Genomic DNA, 24,874 nt, shown 5'->3' on the forward strand with positions numbered 1-24,874 from the left:
CTCACATAGACAAACTTTATTCCACAGGCAGATATACTGATATACATGCGTGTGTCATTGGTACACATTACTTTTCAGCATAGTTGCCATGCTTACCCAAACATTTGTTTCAGTGGTACACTAAGACATCTATGCTGATCTACAAGGAATCTGTGTCGGGTCACTGAAGCCACGTCATGGTGGCTTGGTGAACTTCTCTATCACTTGTGAGTCACATACCACAGTGCTTCTTCTATGGTTTGAAGAGATGGAAATTGTTGGTGCCAAGTTCGGGCTTAGGGAGGATGGGATGGAATCACATTATCCTCACCATCAAAAAAGTTCAAAAAAGCTCCATCTGCAAAGAAATTTATGGTGATGGTCTTCTGGGACCACAAGTGTGTGCTTCTGCTTGATTTCCTCACCAAGGGATCAGTGGTGCATGCTGCCAGTTATTGTTACAAATTTGGGCAGTTGTGGGAGGGAATTCGCACAAAATGATATGGACTTCTCTCAACAGGCATTGTGTTGCTGCATGACGATGCCTGACCACACTTGGCCAGCACTGCGCATACATTTTTTTCAGCACTTCCGGTGGGTCAACCATCCTTCCTACAGCCTCAACTTGGCACCCAGTGATTTCCATCTCTAGGGACCATAGCAGAAGCACCTGGGTGGTAGGCAGTTTGCAAGCGATACAGAAGTTCAGCAAGCCGTCATGACATGGCTTCAAGGACTTGATGTATATTTCTTCTACGCAAGCATCAATGCCTTAGTGTACCGTTACAACTAATGTTAGGGCAAGCATGGTGACTATGTTTAAAATTAATGTGTACCAGTGGTATACTACTGTGTGTCAGCATATCTGCCTGTGAGATAAAGCTTGTCCGTGTGAGTTCTTGTTACCTTACTTTTTGAATCTTACTCACGTTTCATGAGGTTATTCTGGAGACCTTATCCATATCCAGAGCTCATTCATTCTACTGATCAAAATTTTGTATCTAAAATTTTGGCTTATCGAAAATAGAACATTTTATATGCCTTTTATTAACATAAATGAGGCTTACTGCAAAAAGTTGTTCACTTGTTGCCGTCAGCCTTTATTTATTGTGTGAATGGTAAAACTTTTCAGGATTTATACAGACCACAACGTGGACAACACAGCTGAAATTGTGAACAGCTGGGCAGAGGAAGTGTCAAACGACTACCACAATGTCAATGTGACCAGGGAAGATGGTGATGCATTCTTTCCTGATGAAGAAGGGTTGCAGAAGTGGACACCAGAGCGCTACTGGCATATCATACGACTACGCGAAGAGGCAATCCACGTTGCTCGGACACTATGGGCAGATTTTGTCTTTGTGAGTTTTTGAAGTTCACTGGGCTCATGTGTGCTTACAAGCACACATGGTATGTGCGTGTTATCCTGCAGACTCATTTTGAAGGGCGTGAGGCATATGCAGCTTTTGATACTCTGTTTGGAAACTTGACTGACCTCAAATGAGGAGGTGCACAGGGATTCTGGGCTGAAAAGTGCAGAGGCAAAGCTACTGTTTTTGAAAAGGCCTTGGGTATACAAATAACCTCACATTATTCTGTTTGTAAGGTTTTGACAAATGACAATGTCAGGTGCAAACAAATAATTTGCCCTCTAACAACACCACACTTGTTTTAAATTTACCACATTTAGCATATTCATCACGAATGCTATGTTTTGTTTTGCTAGGCCACAACCCAAGCACATTTCTCTAACAAGCTTTTACAGACGTGTCCTGGTTTCTTTCTGTGTATGCCTACCATTGGAGAATTGTTTATGAGCAGGGAATCGAGCTAGTTGTGTGTGCCCTAGGTCAAATCTCCTGAGTGGAACTTTAGAAGGTGTGGAAGTTTGGAGTAAGTCTTCCGGTCCACTACAGCTCTGCACAGAATGTTTTAACACGTTTTATAATGTTTTAACATATGTTTTGACGCAGTTTAACATGGCATACACCAGGGATGCTGGTGCAGCATGGTTAGTGGGGGGATAACTTACAGCATCGGAAATGTCCTTAATGTAAGGGGTCAGTTGTATGCTATTTTTTAGATCTTTCTGAGGTATTTGACTTAGTTCCTCACCAAGACTTAAAAAAATGCAGGCTATAGTGATATAAAATAATGTAATTTCAAGGATTGACTGCTTTTTTTCAAGCCGTGAAGAGTGTGTCAAACTGAAAATTTCCGTATCTGGTAACTTGGATGTTTATTCAGGAGTAGCACTAGGTTCAGCTAGTGCTCTCACCCTTATTGTTCTTAATGTACATCAATGATATCCATTTATGCGTTGACCTTGGGGTACAAATCCGACTCTTCGCAGATGACATAATGTGCTAGATAATAGATTCCGTAGACGATCAGATTCCACAATATGAATCTCTGTCATCCATTCAGACTTGGTACATTAATTGGGGAATGAAGCTTAACACCGCTAAAACAAACAGCATAGTTTTTACCAACAAGAAAACGCCACTAGGTTTTTCATATGCTATAAATAATGCCCCAGTTGCAAAAACTAGTTATGTAATATACCTAGGGGTGACCCTGTCGAGTAATCTGAGCTGGGAACGACACGTAAATAACGCATATCACAAGGCGCTGGGAAACTTGTATTTCCTCAGAAGATTATGCAATGCACCTCCGGCTGTAAAAATTCAATGCATATGAAAAATTTGTGAGATCATCCCTAGAATATGCTGATATTATCTGGAGTCCTCACTAGAAACATTTAATAGGCAAATTAGGACAAATTCAAAAGTTAGCAGTACACTTTGTACATTAAAACTATTCCAGGCATTTGAGCATATCTAACCTATTAAATAAAGAAGACCTTCACAGCTTAGCACAGCATAGAGGAACATCAAGTCTTAAAGGGATGTAGTGAACAAAACATCTGCCGCAGAGATTTCTGGTCCAAATGACAGCTGTGTTGCTAAGAGGGACTAGAACAGCACTCGTTTGAAAGAGAAATGAGCAGAAAGTAGTTATTTTAATGAATATTTCTTAGACCGCCGCACTTAGAGGGCCGCCTATGAAAGCTCTCACAATACACGATGTGACATCAGCCTTACTTGTCACAGGCTATCGCCAGCATGGGGCACACGAAAGCGAGCACATTTGGCGTGCTTTTGCTTCATTGTACAGTTCATTTTGTTCAGCTCCCTCGTGTCTGTGCTTAAAGATCCTCTGCCTGCATCTCGTGGTTGTATACTTTGGGTGACTACTTGCCTGATTCGGTCAGAATTAATTAGAAATCCCCATCGTCTGCAGTGACGGCGAATAAAAAGAAAGCAACATTTTGCAGAAACGATACCGGTAGCGCCCTCTCGCACCCGCCGGAAGAACAAGCAGGCGGGGATTCCTGAATCGCGCTCCGCCAAGCCAGTTTGCCTATGGCGCTGCTGAGGGTAGGCGTGAAGTCATGCCCGCCAGCTCGAAGGCAGGTTCTCGCTGAGTACAGCCCGGTGACCATCCACAAAATACCAAAAATACAGCCATCCGCTAAAAAATAACTGGAATGGTGGCTGTATACTTGGGTAATCGTATCTTACGAATGAAAATCTAGCGCTTCCAGTATTTACAGATTTTTATTCAGCACCTCTAAGTTTTTGTACCTACATTAACACGGTCGTTTTGACATAACAGAAGAAGCATGCCATCAGGAACCATTCCGCCACTCCTCAAGAACTAACAGTGTGAAAGCACTTCACAAACCCATAAGTAACGTAAATATTCCTTGTTCCCTTCAGCTGTCTTTTATTGCGGTAAACTGTCATCTACTGTTGTGAACTGCAACTCATATGAATCCTTCACAGAACATTTTAATCGCCTTGAATTGATATCATTACTACCGTGATGCTCTTGTGACGTTGAATTGTTATTTTGTATTTATTTGTGCCTATACTTTTTTCTCTTGTTCGATCCACTATTGTCATTTTTCTGCCTTTGTATCCACTCCTGCATGGGCTCGAGAAGGGCCTGTAGTATTTGTAAATAAATAAAATAAAGATTAAGTAAGGATGGGCTCCAGTATGAGCTGGTCCTGGAATTGATTTCAGCTAAAAATAAAATTTTTACAGCAAAAGCTGTTGATAGAAGACCATCTATTGGTGATCTCGTGTAGTGCCGGGGACGTGGCATTGGCATACACCAGGGACACTGGTGCAGCTTGGTTAGTAGTGCGGACATCAGATGCCCCTGTGGAAGCTCTCTTCAAAGTTAAAGCTCTGGAATGCAAAGCTCTGGAATGCGGGTGCTTGCGTATGGAGCAAGAAGAGGATTAGCACAGGCAACGAGGTGAAGCTAAATTAAGTGAAGTGCTTGCATTATGAAGAGAGCGGATAATGGGGAGGCAGGGGGAGGTGGTTTGAGCAGTGTATGGACTACCACCCTGTGTGTCAGTGGAGCATGCACTGGTCTACATCACACTGAAGTCATGTCTTGAAATGGATGGCGTGAACGACTTTGCTTGCACATGTATAGATGTAGGGTATGCTATGCGAACCAATGAGAAGTGATGAAAGGATGACATAGTGGTGACACCACAATATGGATGTTAGGAATTATCAATACTAGGGGTCACTGTGCATTAGTGCTATAAAATCAGTGAGCAGTCAAATGGTCTCTGTCGCACCGATGTCGTACCTTTAAATAGATGGCGTTTTCCATGTGCACGTGTAATGGGCGTAGTGACAGTGGCATAAAACTCTTGCCAAGTTGAGTAATTTATGCTGCATAGCGTAAACATTGCACAATTTTTATTTTTTTTGCTGATGCATCTCATTGCAAAGAGCATAGAGATGACACTTGCATGGAAGTAAAGCCACATAGACCTTCGTGCCAGGTGGGCATGAGCTCGTTCCTTAAAAACCATGGCTTGCGATTTAATTTGTTTTAATTGCCTGGTACACACTCCTCAAATGCTCTACACAAGAGTGATGCAGACGGTACATCTCAAAATGTTACTTTAGCTGATGAGATATGTTCAAAACTAAACAAATATTGATTAGCCAGTAAAAAAAATGCATGAAACTAAAAATGTGAATTGTGATGTGCTGAAGAACTGCGTCATGTTGATTAGTTTCTTAAGTGTGCCACCTTTAACATTTATAGTGTCTGCTATGTCACCATGTGTGGGCAATAGCAGGACCATGAGTTATCAACATTTTTAAGAAGCACATATCAATGCAACATGGAGCCACAGAGATTTTGTGTCTGACTTTGCGAAGACTGGTAGGCAAAGTCAAAGGCGTTCACAAAGATTGGAAGCATGCAAACTGAAAACAGTAGCCAGCTGGAACAATTGAGCTGAAAATCAGAAACTGCGTCTTTAAGTTGTGACATGGTAGTAGGTAATGCCCAGAGCTTGGATTTATATGAGCTGTTTTCGCTTCAAAAGAGTAAATTAAAATTGTATTGTGTATTGGTATGTCGAGGCCAAGAGTATTTGCCATAGCAGTGTGAGGTTGCTCTCTTGACTGTTTTTGCTGTAAGCACCAGCATGCTATAAATAGTGACACTTTACTATAGATAGAGTTATGGCAGGAATTCATTGGAGTAGCAACAGATACATGGGCCCAGTATCGCTTATATTGCTTTTCTCTTTCCAGTTTCTTGATGGTGATGCCTTGCTGTCAAACCCAAAAACAATACAAGACCTTGTTGAAGAGAACAGGTATGCTGTTGTATCACCAATTTCGCAAGTGATGCAGGTGCAATTAGACGTGTCTGTCCCCGCGCTGTTGAGGACGTGGCAAACTACTATGTGTGAAGTTAATTTGATAATTCCTTAAGGCATGTTTTCGATCATATGCTACTAGTGGAGACATTGCTGAAGATGGTATCACCTTCAGGCACAAGTTATCCTCAAAAGGAGGGAAAATGTTAAGAATTTGATTTATTCAGGAGCATGCAAAGATTACACAGGAAAAATTTCCATCATCCCAGATGCCTAATTTTGCACTGTTGTCGAGAGCTCATATCGCCACTCTGTGACTAAACACTGGTTTCAGGGTCTCAGTTATACTGTTTTTGACTCATTCCTGTCATAAGGACTCATCATGTAAACATACAGGCACATTTTAAGCATCTTAAAGCACTCATTCTTGCAAAACAAAAATAAGGAAATACGCACTGAATGGAGCCATACCAGAGGTACCGTGAAATGCTGAGGAATCTGTATTATTTTTTGCGTTGATTTGTCATTCTCAGCTTGAAACGGTTCTTGGGATGATTTTATGCATTTCAGCATTTTTATTATATTGCTCACATTTCTGCACATTGCGCCTCTTATACGGGGGTTGGACAATATTCAGGATGTCAAAAGTATACAGCTCAAGGGGTCAGCTTCTGAGCCCCGCAGCGCAGCTCCTCTTCCATACCCAGGGACCCCAATTTCTCGAAGGTGGGAAGAACTTAAGTCCTCAACCCTCCCAAGGTTAGGACTGTCAAATATGCTTAAGAGCCAAGCTACATGACCTGGAAGCAAACCCCTTGGGCTGTAAATTTTTGACAAAGACTGTACAGTCCAGGGACTCCGGAATTTTTTTTTTTTTGAGTGGGGGGTGGGGGCAAGACTGGGCTTATTTTGTTGTTTATTTTTAATGCTTATTTACATAATAAATTTTATATTTTTATTATTTTTATTTTTAAATGTTCAAATGTTGATGCAAACTGACACGTTGTAGTGATGACACTCCAGCAGTCAGGAAGACAACGGAAAGGCTTCCAAAAGAAACTGTTTAAAGGGGCTGACCCGCGCCCACTAAGAACTGAATGACTCGGCGGCGGCGATAGCCACAAGCGTGCGTGGTGGTCGTCGAACTGAATGCCTGCAGTTCTTGGCCACGCTCAATTTAAATCTAGCAAAGAACCTTCGATAAAGCACCAATAGCAACTACAACAATCTAGAAAAATGTGGAACCATTTGCACGCGGCCATGATGAATTGAGTAGTAAAGATGTACTGGTCTCTTGCTGACCTACTTGGCTCTTTTATCTTCTTCGCACCAGGGGTGCCCACCTCAAGAGACGGTTCGTTGATTTGGCTGGCTGAAGGCTTCTTCGCACCAGGGGTGCTCCGTCAGATACGGTCTTGCGACCAATTAGGGTGCAGGTGTTAAGGGAGTAAGACTTGAGGCTTTATGTACAAAAATTTACATTATACAAGTTGATGTACAGGAGACAACTTAAAGCAGCAAACGGTTTTAAACAAAAAATGGTGGAACTGGCTAACATCTAGGGGAGACCGCTACCCGGCATAGTCGAAGATGCATTACATCTGACGGTAGTGCAGAATGATTTTCGAGGCTCCGTGGTCCGGTTTTAAAGACCCCAGAGCCTAACCCACATTTTGCACCACCCAATTAAAACATACTAACATATGATTGCTTAACAAACTGCATGGCACGCCTGCCAATTTCTGCAGCGTTCAAAACCCTCTCCTTAAAATACACAACACAAAAGGAACATCAAAGTTGCTTAAAAAAAATGGCAAATGCGGGAATGGGCCCTCGAAGTGATTGGCCCACTAGGTTTACGTGCCGCGCCCCATACTTCCACAGTATTACTCAAACTCTCTCCCTTACAAAGTAAAAAAGAGAAACACGAAAATACATCAAGAACACATTCACGTGTTCCCTGGCAGTTCCCAGCGTAAGGGCAACTATCGATTTCACCCGAGCCACCGCCACCGCGGGTAACCAACTACTCGTCTTCACGACGACTGTTGACAGGCGTCCCCCAAAATCTGCAAGGCAGCGTCAAGCCTGTCAGTGCTGCCTTCGCGGTGGCATTCCTTTTCTCCGGCTGCGTTTCGTTAAGCCGGCCCGTTCTCCCAGAGCATATAACGTCCTTGCGCGTTGGAGTCGCCGCGGTGCCGGCAAGTCACGTCCGCACCTGACCGTATGCTACATTTACTTACTCCCGGTCAAGTGTGAGCGTTCGGACCTGTCTTGCACGGCAGTTTTAGCCCTTCAAAAAAAAAAACCTCTGCCGACCTTCCAACCTAGGCGGTCTTCGCTAAGAAGAAATGGGGGGGAGAGAGGGGGGGCTATGGCGCCTTCGCCAGGGTCACTGACCGTCTGCCTCGCCTTGCCCGCTTCTTGCCGACGCACTGATGGGGATTAGCGAGGGGAAATCGCCGCACCGCGGTGCCGAGACGGCAACAAAAGCGCGGATGGTTCCCACAAAGCTGCGGGCATCCATAGATCCCTTACAGGAGATAAGTCTGGTCGCATCTTGCATTACAAAAGAAAATGATAAAGCCGTGTGCCGGTGGTTTTGAGTGCAAACGAACAAATGGTGCAAATATTCACGCAGGAGGAGTGATCAATTGCATTAAAAAAGTTTGTGCATATTTTGTTTGAATTCTGCTATTCATGATCATGTACACGCATCAGACAGTCGACTTCTGTTGACAATGACTAGTTTAGGTTACTCATATACGAAATGCTTTACAACTGCCTATGAAGCGAAGTAGCTCAGCCTCACTGTGATTTGCATTAAAAGAGTCCTAGAACTGAAGTGTTTCAATTGTCAGGAATCTGACCCAAGTGCAAGCATTCGGAGACAGGGGGGGGGGGGGGGGGGGGGCGCTGCCAACTCTGGAAAAACATTGGGGGGGGGGGGGGGGGGGGGCGACCACCCCCCTTGCCCCCCCCCTGTTCTGGTGGGGTCCCTGGTACAGTCGTTCGCATACCTGTCTAGAGTGCTCGAACGGCACTGATGCACTTTGCTGTGCACTGATGACAATCACCGCTGCTTGGCGGGCCTGGTACAACTGTTAAAAACATGGGGGGTTAAACACGATCCATGGCAATGTGCATGTGCAATAAGGTCTTGTTTCGAGCCCTAGGCCACTCTTCAATGATGCAAGTGTAACCCCGGTGTGCCATTCGAGCACTCTAGATAGGTCTGTGGACGACTGTGCAAACGTGCACACAGTGCCTGAGGGCTAGAAGTGTTGCTGAAGCAGACTGCATTTGCAACTGAGACCAAAGTAAACATTGACGGCCTGTCTTTAGACCTTTGGAGACCTTTACACAGTTTGTTGAACACTTAGAGGGCATTAAGCTTGACTTAAACAGCTGCTGCACTGCAAAGGACGCATTATTTTTAGTCAAGGGCTGGAACAGTGCACCTCTTTGTTGAAAATGCCCAGATATTTGATTGATCAGGGGTCAAAACCGTTACAGAATTTGTCTACTATTTATTAGTACATTTGTGACAGTGCTTGGATCCTGCATTTCAGGTGATAATTTCTTTTAAGTTTGTATTGAGTCATCATAACATGGTCTAGCTTTGTAACTAACTCACGGATAATGACAAATTTTTGTCCATTTCAGAGAAGATTTATTTTCTTGAAGATGTGCATTGCATTTTGTGGTATTAGTATCTGCTAAGACTTCACTTTGGTATGAGAATATGCGACACGAAATAAATGGTGATGTGGTAAGCATTGCACTATAGTAACTAGAACTTATTGGAAAATAACGTGCTCTGTAAAGGAAAAAAACGATGTGTGCATAATGCTGCCCTTTAATCAAGAATACACAGCCTAAGCATTTGGTACATCTAACAATACATTCATATTGGCCTTTATCGTTGCTTTTGTGCAAGGACAGAAATGGCTGGCTGACGATTGTACTTTTACGTTATGTGATGAAGCATGTCTCTGTGAGTTTGCAGGTGCCTTTACATTCATCACATCAAGTTGAGGTTTGCATCACTTCGCAAGCAGCTCACACGCAGAGTCATGGCTTTGCATACAAAGATTTGAAGTGCCTTTTAGTGTGTCATAGTGCTCTCTTAAACTGGTGTTCACATATCCACAATATTCACCTTGTGGGCAATCTCACACTTGGAAGGGATGTAGAATTTTGGAAGAAATAAAATGTGAATGGTTTAACAATTCAGATGCAACAGAATAATGAAATCTATGTTAAGGGAAATTGAATACTTGTGTGATTAAATATCAGTTTGAAAGTGCTATATTTACTCTGCTGAACTGATTACAAATCATATCTGTATTTGTTCTCCTTCAGTTATTATTCTTGTGATTTTTTCGCTGTGATTCAATTGTCTAATTTACATTTCATAAGTCCATGATGGAACTTTTGGCATTCTTGATCTGGCTGCATTTGACACTTTTATAAAGTGCTTTCTTAATCACAACACTGCAAGCGCTTGCTAACCTGTGGCTAGCTGAAAAGACACAAAGCAGAAGGTGACTCTTCCCACCTCTTTGCATGAGGTTATGCATAATAATGGCACTACCACTGTCCTATGCTTGTCAGTAACCTCTTCCTTGATGCTGGCCCTTCTTTTATTTACTTGTTGTAGTTTTAGTTGCGTGCAAGGGCTGGAACAAAACAATGATAAGCGTTTTAGATTGGTCAAAGATGCAGATGTGGGCTTGGAGCTTGCTTTTGAACTTCTCAAGAAAGTTGAAATTCAGTTCTTTGACTGAAACTTGTGGTTTCAGTGTGACCATGTTTGTTGTGCGTAGTCCTGGGTCTGTTAATTCCTTCAGTGGTTGTGATGTTCGACTGAGCATGAGGACGCGGGGTCAAATCCCAGCTGTGGCGATTGCGTTTCATTAGTGGCGAAGTGCAAGAGGCACCCATGTACTGTGTGACGTCATTGCACGTTAAAAAACCTTAGGTGGTCTAAATTAATCTGTAGCCCTCCAATACAGTGTCTCTCACAGTCCATTTGTAGCTCCAGGACGTTAAACCCCTATACCATACCATGCATTTAATTTTTATTCATGCCATTGTAAATTAGAAGTGAAAACTTGAATTGTTGCTTGCATTCTGCATTAGGTAAATTATGTGTTTGCATGCTGGGGATGATTATATCCGGGCAGGTCATGTGATTCACTGCAGCAGGAAGAGGTTACTGACAAGTACTGGAGACTGGCCGGGCTACCATGCCTGCATTGCTTGTTGTGTAGGGTAAAAAAATGTTGCCATTTGTGTTCTGGTATAAATTATCTTTTCAGCCGGCCATAGCCATAATTAGTAAGCATTTGTCTTGAACCGAAAGTTCAGAATTCTACTAGATCCAGAAATCCAGAATGCTAAAAAGAACATCCCTTGCAAGTGGGAGGTTGTATACTTGATGGGAGGAGAGGATTGTGTCCACTTTTCACATGGTGTGGCATGTGGTAATTAAAGCTTCTAGGTGCAGAATGTTCAGTATATGGTGTCAAATTGGAGGCATTTTCCAATGGTAAATAAACATGGACAGAAATGCGGATGACACAAATGCTGGTTTTGTCATCCTCAAGCATTTATGTCATCCACGTCTTTCTGACCTTGTTTATTTACTGCTGGAAAATGCCTCCAGTTTCAGACTGCAACCAACTAGCCCAACTTCCTGCTCTCAGTCCAGTATCTGTTTTGGGTGTCTCAGCATTTTTATCTGTTTTTGTGAAGGGCAGAAGAGAAGGCTACTCACATTGAGGTTATAAATGCCATCGCTTTTTTGCTGTGTGCAGAACCATCATTGCCCCCATGCTGGACTCTCGCAGCGCGTACTCAAACTTCTGGTGTGGAATGAATGAAAAGGTATGTTCACATTGCTTCTTTATTTAATTTTGTTTTGCTTAAAGTCCCACTAGTGGGTAATAATTATGGGAGAGTCTACGAAACAAGTGAGCATGTATGTTTAAACCATGTAAACAGATAGAGAAGGGCATAGACTTGCGTGCTCCTCTATTTTGTAGTTTTGTCTGTCTGTATACTGCTTAGCCATGTATCCTCTCCTACAGCTGTATTGTCTGTTTGTCTGAAAATTGGAGAGTGCTTAATGAGCTCGCATTATTATTGTATACTGGGACATGCACATGGTTTGTGAAGCCCTATGAATTGGGTACAGAAATGTATGGCACAAAAGGCTATTCTAGTCTGCTACCATGTGATGGAAATGGTGAGGAGGAGAGGGCAGCAGTGGTGTTTGCCAGTCAACCTATATATGCATTGTGGTGTGTAGGCCAGAGGTAGAATGCAAGATGCATAGTTGTATGGTCTGTAACTATGGAACGAGGATAGGGAACTCGCACTACCAGTACAATAGGATTAGGAAGGGGTTCGCTAAAGTTAAACCATGTTCTTAGAGGAACAGTTTACGGACTCTTAACGATTAAATTTTTTTTTGAGACTTTTGAAAGCTCGTTTGCCAAGTAAACGAATTCGTACTCAGCAGTGATGCTGGGAAACACAGCAAAACAATTTAAAACCTAATTTTCTTTCATATGGTAGTCTCGCTTTCTAATGGTAGTTGGCACCTTTGAACCCTGACATTGGGAACACGAAATGTATTCAGTACAGTGACTCTATGCAACCCTATGGATGTGATGAATGGAATGTTACATAGGTTACAGCAGTGACTTATTGGTTTGAGCGTTCGCCTTGCCTGAAAGAGGTGCGCGGTTCAAACCCCAGTGCTACGGGGTATCCACCAGTGATATTATGGGTACAAGCTTCCTCTGGCCTGGGGCGAATGCTTGGGAAATGGGTCTTTGGCCCCACCTTGTGTAGATGCAATTACCTTGTGCCATTGTGCTATTTGGCCAAAGCTGCCAAAGAGTTAAGCCTCATCATAAAAGTTAAGCCTCATCGTCAGCATTGGCGGTGTGCAATGGCAATAATGAGCTTGACATTAAACGAGATGTGTACGTTTTATTAAAACTACAGTTGAGAGCACTAAGGTTGTCTTAAATATACTATCATTAAAATAATACTGTTGATACCTATTGTAGGTGCCAGCAGCTGCTTTTGCTTGCTGCAGCACTCCTGACGGCAGTGCCACTGCAAGTGTAACAGCAGTGGCGCCTGTGCGATTTCTTTTTCGAAAACATTTTCAGTGGTGATCAAACGAGGTTAAATAGTAAAAGTCATTGCAGTTTATTGAAAGAACGAAAAATATGCTGCCTTAAGTTAATATGAACAAACATTAACTGTCTGTATGATACTGGGGCATAGTCGTGAAATGCAGTATATTCAGCCCAGGCATCTTCCTTGTTAGCCGCAACGAGAGGACGCAGTGTGGCGCTATTGTCTGAGACCTGACTTTCTTTGCCAATGCCTGAACCGTGAGTTCTTTCCTTGTTATTGCCACCATGGGGCAAGATCTGCCAGAATGTGTTATAATTTTTATACTCGTCTTTGACAGTAGACAGTCCCTTTACCAGATATACTGACTTTTTGTGTACAAGAGAAGGAGCCTAGCTTCTATGATTTGGTATAGATTCTACAGATTCAACAGTGTTGATGAAGAATGCTTGAGGAGAGTTTTAGACAGATCTACTCAAGGTAAAGCCTAGGAAAAGACTTAATGCTATACTCACAGTCAACTTTCTGTGGCTCTGCAGCCGAGGTTAGGCAGGAAAAGGAAGGAGACGGGCCTTTGTCACCATGCTGTCATACTGTAGTAGCCAAGTAGCCTGGCCAGTAAATGAGTTCTTTGTTGAGTGCGATAAAGAGGTAGAATCTTTTGTGTAAATATGTTTGCCTTATTCCCATTGTCTTCAGGACTATATTATGCGTGGAATGGCACTTGTGCTTCAGTCCCCTAGGCTTGACTACAGTGGCACAGAAAGCTGCCTGCTAGTATAGTAGTTTGCATGGTGTGTACATATGATGTGACACCTATCCATTCCATGATAGCTGGATCACACCCACTTGTTTGAAAGCATGGATGGGCATGTGAGCTCTTACTTGGGCATAAAGGAGGGAATCTTATAATCTTATGAGTGGCCAATAGATGACTTTTCTTAGGAGTAACTCTTTAAATGACTATAGACACCTCGTTTTAGTTGCGCGTTTTCTTCTCTGTAATGGTGCATAAGACATTAGAATAAGATATTACTAGTGGTATTTGCCTGTGACCGCTGTATAATTTAGAATTTAATTTCTTCACTTATGCTGCTTTGGTTTTGGTTTCGTTATCCGAATGATGGCTGTGAGGTGTAAAAAGTGTTTAGGTTACATGAGGCTCGAAAAAAACTGCAGTATAATCGTTGACATGTCGTTTGTTGTAATTTTATCTTTTGAAGCAGGCTGGCTTAAGCGTTGTAGGGCATTAAACTATTTATCAGCGGTTATATTGCTGTTTTGTAGCGATAGCTACATTACGGTAGCATTTTGAGCCTTCATTGTGGCGGCGCCGTGGCATCGCCACCCTGTGGCTGCGCCGCCATGCTGTCACGTGGTTGGTCATGTGGTGCGGAGCAGCTGCCGGCGGCGCGGTGCCGTGGCTGATCACGTGGGTCGTCACGTGGTTAGTCGCGTGACCAAGTTCCTCTCGGCCAGCTGTAGCTATCGTGTCACTCTAGGTTTAACCAGAGCTAGACCACCACCAATTTTTGTTTTTTAAAATGTTATATGTGTATTATTTTTAATATTTCTATCTAGCAATTATAATGCAGTTTCATTATTTCATTCAGGGTTACTACAAACGCACAGACGAGTACATGCCAATCCTTGAAAGAGAGAAAGTCGGCGTCTTTCCTGTGGTGATGGTTCACTCTGCAACACTGATAAACTTGAACCACGCTGATTCCCGCAAGCTGACTTATGACCCACAAAAGCTGCAGGGCTACACAGGACCAAATGACGACGTCATCACATTTGCCCATTCAGCCAAATTTGCAGGTAAGGCCTGCTGGTGGGGAACATATATGCCTTACATAAGGCGTTAAAGTGGCTAAATCCTAGCTAAAGCAATCAATGGAGTGTCTGTCTCTGTATACCTTCTTCTGCTGTGGTATTGAAAAGAGATATCTGCGCCAGCTTGCAGCCTGCAAATATATTTGTGTTGGGTATGTGTCTGAGTTTATAAATATCTCCGTATGGAGGGACAGCCTTAACTTTTTTGCAAAGGCTTTTTTTTTTTCTGAGTAGGTTTAGTTAGGCCAGCCACAGACCTCCTCTATGTTTGTTTTCCACGTTTTTTTTTAGTTTATCAGCTGCGTGAAAGCAGTGCAGTATTTCAACATGCTTTCAAAAACCATTAAGCTGTCATGTACTGTACAGATAAAGTGCTGCTAATCATTAGTTGTGTCCCTGCAGAAACGTTGATCCGGTTTTTTTGGGAAATGTTCTAAGATGCAAGACACACATACAAAACAAGGGAGCACTGAATCTGGAAGAATGTAGCAAAAAACAGGATAAAGAAAGCCTGCCCTCTGCGAGCATGCATTTGATTAATGTTTTTTTAATGAGTAGTTACATCTTCGAGAGGACATCTGAAGTGATGACTATTACAAGTTGTATAGCCATACAAAAACATTGCTAATGTGTATTGAGTTCAGCTTCCCGAGTGGCTTACACTAAATTTCTTGGTTAGATTTGATTTGATTAATAGTGAAAAAAAGAACAAAAACTTCCATTGAAAGATATTGCCAGTGATAAATTAATTTTATCATTGTCTGGATACAGTGATAAAATTCATGAAAAATCTGGCATGCTGGAGCTGGCCATTTGAGTTGTGAAAGAAAAATATGTAAATGTCACTCTAAGTAATTTTATCAAATCTTCTCCTCAAAAATTCTGGCGACACTTTTATTCAAGGACGCAGAAGTATTGTAGTCTGCTACTAAACTGATGCTCAACATAGGGCGAAAGAAATTTAACAATTACTTTAAATCTGATGTCACTGCTGATAACTGCACGATGCACGGCACAGGCTCCCTTTATTGTGACAACACCAGAAAACTCAAAGAAATAACATTAATAGAATCTGGAATCCTGTCACTCTCGCTAGGCATTAATATTAAAAAAGCCAGCAGCCATCGCTGTATATCCTACACTTTCCTAAGAAAATATGATGTATGGGTAAGCTAAGGCTCTTTTACTAATTAGTGAAGTACCAAGGTAGTGGAAAATGGCCAAAATAATTCTGTTTCATAAATAAACTGGTTATGCTAACCCTTCAAATTATTGCCTCATTTCAATCACCTATACAGCTTGCAAAATTCTAGAGCACATTTTTCTCAAACATATTCGTAGTTTTTGTGGAAGAGGACAATTTTGTTAGCAGCAGTCATCATAGGTTCCAAAAACATCTGTCAACTACCACGCAGTTTTTTTATACATTATGTGCCCTCGCCTTAGCTATTGACAATTGCGGACAAACTACTTATTTCTCAACTTGTCCAAAGTCTGACTGTGTATCACACCCTAAATTATTTTACAGACTGCATGTAATGTTCAGTCCTGGGAATATCACATATTGGTTACAAGCTGATTTGCCAAGTTTACATAAGTTTGTTGAATATGAAGGGCAACATTCGGGCAGTGTTAAAGTGACTTCAAGAGTTCTGCAAGGCACAGTTCGAGCTCCTATTCTTTCCTTTATATTTATCAGTGACATTGCTGGTAATATAAACTGTATGTTTCCTATGCTCAGTTCAATTCAGTTTATTCACCAGATATATTCTGAATGGTTTGCTGGATAAAAGCTGCGAACACAACTTGACGAGGTCCAGGAAACCAAATGCAAGGCATAGCGTAGAACAGAGAATAACTTTTTACAAACCATCAGTGACAACAGCACATAATTAAACACGATGAACTAAAAGACAAAAAAAAAGAGAATGATAAATTACAAAAGTAAAAAAAGCAATAATTATACAGATTTACAGAATGAGTAAATTAATTATGCAGAACAAGTAAACAATTATAAATAATTACAAGGAATTATACAAAGAAAACAAATTTTACTAGGGACGCTGAGGTAAACAGCAAAGCAAATAGTAATCTAACAGTACATAAATATTCATTGTTTTACAAAGTAGCTCCATAGTTCCCTTCTTTTATACCCAGTAATGTTTTGAAGTGAATTTAAGGTACGAAGAAGGTTATGAGCTGAAGGCTGTGATTTATAGTTACTGCAAAAAAATGGTATGGCCCATACATCCTGACTTCGTGCGTTTATCAAAGCCTGGTGTAATTTTAAAGATGCCAATGTCGATAAATAATTTTTAACATAGGAGTTCGAGAAATACATTTGTTGCAAAATCCGAAATTCATATAGCTTATCTGCGTGGATTATAGAATGTTCTTTGAAGGCGGTTACTACTGAACTTGATCTTTCAAGGTTTGCAACGTAATGAACAATTATTTTTTGTAATATGAACAATTTGTTTATGTTGGTTTTTGTAGTTGTAGCCCATACTAGAGTGCAATAATTTAAATGTGACTGGAACAAAGCATATTAAATTTGGAGTTTACACTTCAGAGGCAAAGTGTCACGGCATCGTGACAGTGCACCCGCCACTGAAGAAAGTTTTTTACAAAGGTGGTTAGTGTGGTCATCCCACGACAAGTTAGATGAAAAATACTCTTATAATGTTTTATGCACGCGAACAATATCAGTAACCTGTCCTTCAAATTTTAACACATAATTTTGTAGCAGGAACTTATTCTTTGCACAAAATATTATTGCTTTGGTTTTAGTTGCATTTAATTGAAGTCTGTTAAGTGAGACCAGATTGATAATTTTTCTAGAGTGATGTTACATTTCGCTATGAGATCATCCAGGTCAGGACCATAGAGAAGCAGAGTACTGTCATCAGCATATATTATAAACTATATCGTGTTGTCTATGTTAATAATGTCATAAAGGAATACATTAAACAGTAGGGGCCCCAGTACACTTCCCTGGGGTATGCCAAGGCGGATTGGTCGTAAGTCAGAATCTCATTATGTATACATACAGACTGTTCTGTTGAAAAGATAGCTTTCAATTAATGACAGTGGCTTTTTGCGGATCCCAAATGAGTATAACTTCTTCATTGGAATTCTGCGGTCTAAGCAATCAAATGCCTTGCTCAAATCAAGAAAAATGGCAAGCGTAAAAACATTTTTTTCTATATTCTGTAATATATTTTCTTTCAGTGCCAATAATGCAGTCTCAGGTGACGTGCTGGTTCTGAAGCCGAATTGTGAATCTATTAGGACATTGTTTCAGTTAAAAAACTTAATTATTCACAAGTATATTACTTTTTCTAACCTTTTTGAAAAAACTGGAAGTACAGAAATAGGCCGGTAGTCTGAAGCTACGTTGCGGTCACCTCCTTTGTGAATGAGTGATACCCTGGCAGTTTTCATGGCTATGGGAAAAGTTCTAGACTCGATTACCAAATTAAAAACGTACGTAAGCACAGGAGAAAGCAAGTCAATGACGTGCTTTACAGGTTTTATTTGCATGTTATTTGTATCCGAAGCCTTACTATTTTTTAAGCTCGTGAACATATTGTAAACTTCTGTTTCATCAGTCGGCTGTAGAAACGCGCTATTCCCTGCTTGGGTCAGACTGCTGTCAATGTTATTTGTACCAGCTGCATTGAAACAAGAAGGGATAGTGTTCACAAACTTGTTATTAAAGTAATCTGCAAGAGCTTTACCTGTTATTTCAAGACCATTGATGTTTATTATTTTAGGCACAGTGTTGCCCTTGTGAAGGCCCAAGACCTCATTTATCGCTCTCCAAACGATATTAGGTTGCTGACGGGTAACATTGAGAAGCTGTCGTTCGTAGTACGCAGTTTTCGCCCTACGGAGTTCTGAATTTAGTTTGTTTCTCAGCTGTTTAAAGCATTTTAGTAATTTTTCTGAGCGCGTGCGCAAAAATAAATGGTAGTGTTGGTTTTTATTCTTTATCATGTTTATGTGTTTATGGGTAATCCACGGCTTTTTTATTTTTCTAGAGTCTTTTACTGCTTCAAAGGGAAAATTCTTCGTGTAGATCTACATGAACTGCTGAATAAAAGCATCATACGCATAATTTGCAGTTTTTTTGTTCATAATTGGCGACCAATCAAGTTAAAAAGTGTCACATCTGAATGCTTCCAGAGCTCTATCAGAAACACGTTGAACTAAGAAAGTGATCGCTCACACCAGACGCTATTGTACCAACACTGTAAACATCAACTTCAATATTAGTTGTGAAACAGTCTAATGCAGCTGCGGTGGAACAGTTACTCTACTACTGAATCATATACAAAGATATCAGGTGTCATGGTGTCAGGTGTCACACGCTACCACGGCTGCGGCCGTGGTAGCGTGTGACGTCTGAAAGAATTTGGCGCTGGGAACCAATGATAACCCCCGGCTGCTGACGTCACTTGCACAACGTGACGTCGTATGCCAGGTTTTCGTGCGAAAGCCTGGCGCCACTCGTCGCCGCGAGGTGCAAAAGCAGGAATTTTTGAAAATGTGTTGTAAATTTCGCACTCGGTTTTGAGATCTCGTACGCGGCCATGAACGCTCGGTGGCCTGTACTCTACATAGTGCAAGCATTTAAAGCCAAGCTCAAATACCTCGTTCTGTGGCCCTTTAAGTGAAAAAGTAATCAGGTTCATTTACAACTGATACTGTTGTTGCATTTTTCCAACAAAACTTTTGTGCAAAGCTGGTCTTCCAATGATCTGAAATTGTGCCAAACTGTTGCGTCTTAAATTCCTTGTTCTGGTTGTAAATGACGCTTTCAAGATAGATAAACATAAGTATTGACCTCTTCAAACACTGAACTCGAGAACAACAACAGATATAGTGCTAAAAAGCTTTTTGCTCTTTCCTGCAGGGGTGGAGATGTTTGTTAGCAACAAGGACCAGTATGGTCACATTTTGGCACCCACTGAGTCCCCGGCACAGGAGGCAGAAGAGCTGTTGAACCTCAAGCTAGAAGTGACAGGTTTGTGTGCAGATACTTTTTAACTGCGTCTATGTGGAAGCAGTGTGCAGGAGAGAGAATGTGACTCATGTGCTGCTCATGTGCACTTGTAGACATGGCTGCTTGCGCTTCTCAGCAGTTTAGTTTTGATCTGGTGTGTGTGATAGGCCAGAATGCCTGCAGTGCTTAAGAGAATCATATTTTCAAAATTTTAATAACTTATGGCTATTGTTAATGACAGTACACAAATCTAGTTAAAGGGACACTGAGGAGAAATTGAAGTTGGCTTCTATCGATATAATACCAGCTCCTAACCACAAAAAGATTACTCTTACTGAAAACAAAGCTCTTGTAAGGTAGAAAAGAGCAAGAGCTAAAATACAGGTATCTCCGCCACAAGCCAATCTTGCAAGTACAAGTGCGATGACGAAATAGCCGAACAACTCCACGGTTCTCTGATGCTGACAAACTTGCCTGAAGGTTACGCGTTTGATCTATATTGAAGTATATTAGTATTGTCTTGAAACCGCTAGTGCACTTTTATTGCACGAGGAAGATGGCAAAAATACACCCTGCATGTTGAAAGCCAAAGAAAACCTATACTTGGCAGTGCAACAAGCGGCCGGCCAGCTGAGTTTCGGTATGTTTAGTTGCTTCATGGCTATGCACCTTGCTTGCCTGCGTGGTTCCTTTTTGGACACGCCTCGAGTTACAAGTGTGGAGAAGTAGAGGACCCCCTAGTGCCCCTCTAAGGGCTTCTCGGACGAAGTTCATGCAGCGGCATGCACCAGCGACGAAGAAAACACCTCTGGATAGCTAGTGTTCCACGATCCTCCACATTCGTAAATGTGGAGTAAATTCACCGCTTGGCGTGTTTGCTTCTTCAACGTACCAAGACGATGGGCTGCATAACCAGTGCCACAAGGACTATTATTGCAGAATTTAAATATGTCCGTATTTACCAAGCCTCTATCAGTTGTGACGGTGGGTCGGTGGTGATAGCTGCCGCACCTGTAGCCTGATTTGCTGCCGACGCTGCCGACTGCTTGCCGGTCGGACTATCCTGCCAAGCCCGCTGCATCAGCCCTCAAAAGCATCGCACACTATGTGGGGTTGAGGTTGCTAGGTGCGGGTAGCAGTTCTTTTTGAGAACTTCGTTGTCGGAATCTGGAATGGCATCCATTGTAACACTGGTGCAAGCGTAAACAAAGCGATGATGCTGATAGAGGCCTTCAACACCCAGCCGGCGGCAGTTTTCTTTTTGGCTGCTGCTAGGCTGCACCGCTTGAATAGTAATCACGGAGTCCTTGTGTACGTCAGTTTTTGGCTATTTCGTCATCAGAGAGTCCCGAGTTTAATCGGAGCGGCGGTAAAATGTTCTTAATCTTTGAATCCAAATCTCTTAGCAATAAATGCATCATTTGCTGCTGGACAAGCGCCAACAAAGTCACGAAATGGCGAACGATCAGATTTTTTACAAAGAAAATTTGATAGAGTGGCCCTCAGTGACCCTTTAGAGTTGGGAACCTAACTGTGATAGTTAGAGTTGATTATTAGGCTTTGGTTAGCCAGCTTGCAGTTAACATGTGTTAGCTGTTTTGTGATGTCTGCCACCATTTCAGTGAGATGCAAAAGAAAATATCCCTTTTACTCCAAGCCTATTTTTAGATATAACAAACAGTCTTTGATGGAACACCCTGCATATCTTGTCAGGGCCTCAGTTGGGACTGTTTTTACAAAAAGGTTCTGACTGCAAGTTTTTGCACCTCCTCCTAAGTATCCCTGTCAATAAAGAAAGCATCATTACAAATATTACTGCAACGCATAGTTCTAATGAGCCGTGCAAGATTGTTGGTCAACTTAGGTTGACCAACAGATTGTGCAAGGGTCAGCTTGGCGAACTTGTCCTCTAGGTTTGTCTCTGTAGAACAGTTGCTGGTGGCACTTAGGGCATCACTTTGTCTTCGAGTGAGGTGATAGCGCCATCCTGAATGAGTACTGTGCTTAAGGCCCCTATAATTTTCTGCACAGGGAAAATTTAAATTCCTTCAAGCGAGAATAATTTGCAATATTCCCCGGAAAGCCTACTATGTGTAAGTGCATGAGGCCTTTTGCGCAGAAGCGGCTGCACGCTTTGCCTCGATGGCTGAAAGTGGTTGGGAAGTTGGCTTTTCCTCTTAGCTCACAAGCCTAGTGGATGAGTTTGCTGTGAATGTCCCAAAGGACAGCGAATAAAAAATTCGCGCTATAATTGTAGCTTGGTTCCAAATATAACGTGAGGTGGTTTCGGAAGCACATGATTCAAGAAAAAGAAAGCCTTATTATATTTGTGCAAATTCAGTATTATTGCTTTGGAAAGGTGTCGTTATCGTGCCTCATCCCAAAAATTGTGCAGGCGAGTTGCTGCCAAGACCGCAACGCTTGGTGCGCTAGCTTGCTTGAGCGAATGGGGGAGCACACTTGTTAACGCACCAAAAAACTTCGTTCATCACCAGATTGTATGCTTTGAAATAATTTGGGCAATTAAATTAATCATATTTCCATCATTGTATTATTTCTAAACAATAGCATCAAAACAAGTGCGTGGCTGCTAGCACACAGTTCCGAAAAAAATGTTAAAATCCACGATTTTCGCGTGAAACTAGGGGTCCTTAACTATGTTAATGTTTAACCCTAAGCGTAAACATGAGATCTAGAAAGTTTTACTCACATAACTGCAGCAGTTGAGAACAGGTAGTCATAAAAAAAAACTCGGTAGTGCTCACTTGGGTCGCTGTTACGAACTGCGCTCATTGACTACACACCGGTTTCTTTTAAACTTTTTTCTTTTTCATTCTTTGCGTCTTCGTTCTCATCATCTCTTTTAATGCTGCAACATCGTTTATTCTCTGCTTTACATTCATGCATCCCTGGGAGTCCTCATACCACTCCTGGCGCAGTGATGCAGCGGTTAAGAGAGCTGCGCCCCTGCCCTACGACGGCAGGTGCTTTGATGGGGCTTGTGCAACCCAGGCTGCTCTTCCCGGGAAACTTCTTGTGACCAGTCATTAATTTAACTGCCACTTGCCACAGTGGGCAGTTTGCTCACAGTCCGCTGGGCAGGGCTTCACTCCTAGGGCTTCACCTAGGGCTTCACTTTCTCTACAACATGTCTCCTATGATGCTCATGCAAAGCGTTGCCTGAAGGATCTGAAGATCCCTGATGGTTTTGGGCAGTTGGTGGTAATTTTTTGTGCCATCTTCCTGATGTGCTATAAACAATAGATGCTAATGCTGCTTTGTACAGGTTTATTTGAGGGCCAGTATGCGCTCAGACTCATATTATGGAGCATGTTCTTTGAATTGCACAGTATCTTTTGCACACTTAAAAAAAAAAGACATCATATTCTGAGTGCATTGTGACCGACAAGTTCGCTCAGTAGTCACGTTCATCTCTTTTTTGATATATAGTGGACGGTGAACCCCTGGTTGTCTCTCCAACTCTTCATTCTTTTGTGGTGCCTCCTGAGAAGGATACTCTTGGCTTTGATCAGGTAAGCTAAGAATGAGTGCCTTGTAGAAGGTGCTGTGTAGAAAGTAATGTTTATTTTGCCATCTCTTTGAGGCCATTGTTGTCTTATAAGTGTTTAACTTTTACTTTCCCTTAACTGAAGCTGGAAATGCCATCTTTTCAATGCCAAGTACAAAATTCTGGATTGATGACGTGCAATTCTGAAGGCATAGACACTGAAGGCATGGACTCTGTGCGGCACAAAATGCTGTGTGAAAGGTACAGTCATGCCTGTGGTGAGGAGTTCATGGATAAACATTGCCATAGCAGTTACCTGACAGCCCTATCCACACTGTGGTTCTGTTCATTCCCCTGAAAGGGACTATGCAATAAATTAATTGAGATTACGTAAAGCAGACGAGAGATAGGCATTTTATCACTCGTCACCCCAACGCAAGAATTTTTAAGCTAGCATCAATAACAACGAAGATATAGACGATTAAAAATTATGCCCCTCCTCTCCCCCCCTCACCTCGTACACGCGGGGCACCAGACAAAAATAAAGAAAACAGCTCTGGGACTGGGCCCCGCCTTTGAATACGTCATCAGATGACGTTTGCTTTGCGACTTCCGGTTGTCGCTCCTTGCACACCAGCAGCAGCGTCGGCGGCGTGATTGCGGCGCGCGTCGGGTTTCTTTGCTTGTCGTCTGTTGTAGTTAGCAGTAATGGACCCGGACCTTGAGGCGCGACTGCTCGCTCTTACGGCCGCGATGGGCATCGAGCCCTATGCGTTCACGCCGTACCGGCTGAACGCCAGCGACGACAGTAGCGACTCGGCGAGCCACTGCGAGTGGCTCCGGAACTCCCAACAGAAGGAGGCGGCAGAGGAAAATTGAAACCATATGCATGAAGGCAATGCCCTGACTTGCGCTTGCCCGAGAGGGTCGCGCGGTGGCACGAGCAGACGATTTTCACGGCTACCGGAAGTGTGCCCGTGACGTCGTGGCTGCCGTGGCTCCAGCGAATGACAGTGTGTGGTGGCCTGGTGACGTCATGGGTAGAGTGACGTCTCTTTTCACGATTTTAGTTTCAAAATCGGCCACTACAAGCACACCAATCGGCCCGCAAATTTAAAAAAAACACGGTTTTTAAAAATTAATAATAAATTGCCGGCTCAGTTCCGAAGACTCATACTTGGTGTGAATGCTTCTTAGCATCATTTCTAAGTATTGAAAACATTTACAAGTGACTTTTTATTCATTGCGTAGTCCCTTGAAGAAGCACGCGCAATTCCACTGCCACTGTTAGAAGGTACTTCAGTAATAGTGAAATAGTGGCACTGATGCTGCCCGAATGACTGAAACAATTGCCTATCATTGGTCTGCTCGTTCCGCGACATGCTGCGAGCTGCAAAAAGACCACAATATTCTTTGCATTGCAAAAAACTCTGCTGCTTGGCAGCTTTCACATGCACGTTTCACAAAAAGCACGGCATGCCATGCTCATTTTTCCGCTGTTGTCATCATGTATTTATTGTATGTTATCTCTTGTTTCAGCTGCTTTGCTAGCTTTTTATATGGACATTGTAAACGCTTATTATTTGGAAGCTGTGCACAGTATATACACTTTATGGCATTTATGTTTGCATTGCATGCTGCTTCGTCCATGCCTAACAAGCACGTCTTGCACTTT

The 24,874-nt window shown here is 42.3% G+C and overlaps 1 protein-coding gene across 6 annotated transcripts in view; it reads left to right on the forward strand.

Annotated features, from left to right (window-relative positions):
- Positions 1–24,874, forward strand: part of LOC144114641 (procollagen galactosyltransferase 1-A-like) — a 409,103-nt gene that overhangs the window by 1,828 nt on the left and 382,401 nt on the right. For 5 of the 6 annotated variants that reach the window (XM_077648506.1, XM_077648504.1, XM_077648507.1 and 2 more), the window contains exons 2-7: positions 1,112–1,340; positions 5,622–5,686; positions 11,512–11,581; positions 14,461–14,668; positions 19,602–19,712; positions 23,142–23,224. In XM_077648506.1, coding sequence (XP_077504632.1) covers positions 1,112–1,340; positions 5,622–5,686; positions 11,512–11,581; positions 14,461–14,668; positions 19,602–19,712; positions 23,142–23,224 — 766 coding nt within the window. Of the gene's footprint in view, positions 1–1,111; positions 1,341–5,621; positions 5,687–11,511; positions 11,582–14,460; positions 14,669–19,601; positions 19,713–23,141; positions 23,225–23,344; positions 24,867–24,874 lie in introns of those variants that run through there. The other variant, XM_077648505.1, reaches the window with a different exon arrangement.

The sequence above is a fragment of the Amblyomma americanum genome, chromosome 1 (genome assembly GCF_052857255.1).
Source record: "Amblyomma americanum isolate KBUSLIRL-KWMA chromosome 1, ASM5285725v1, whole genome shotgun sequence".
NCBI lineage: Eukaryota > Metazoa > Arthropoda > Arachnida > Ixodida > Ixodidae > Amblyomma > Amblyomma americanum.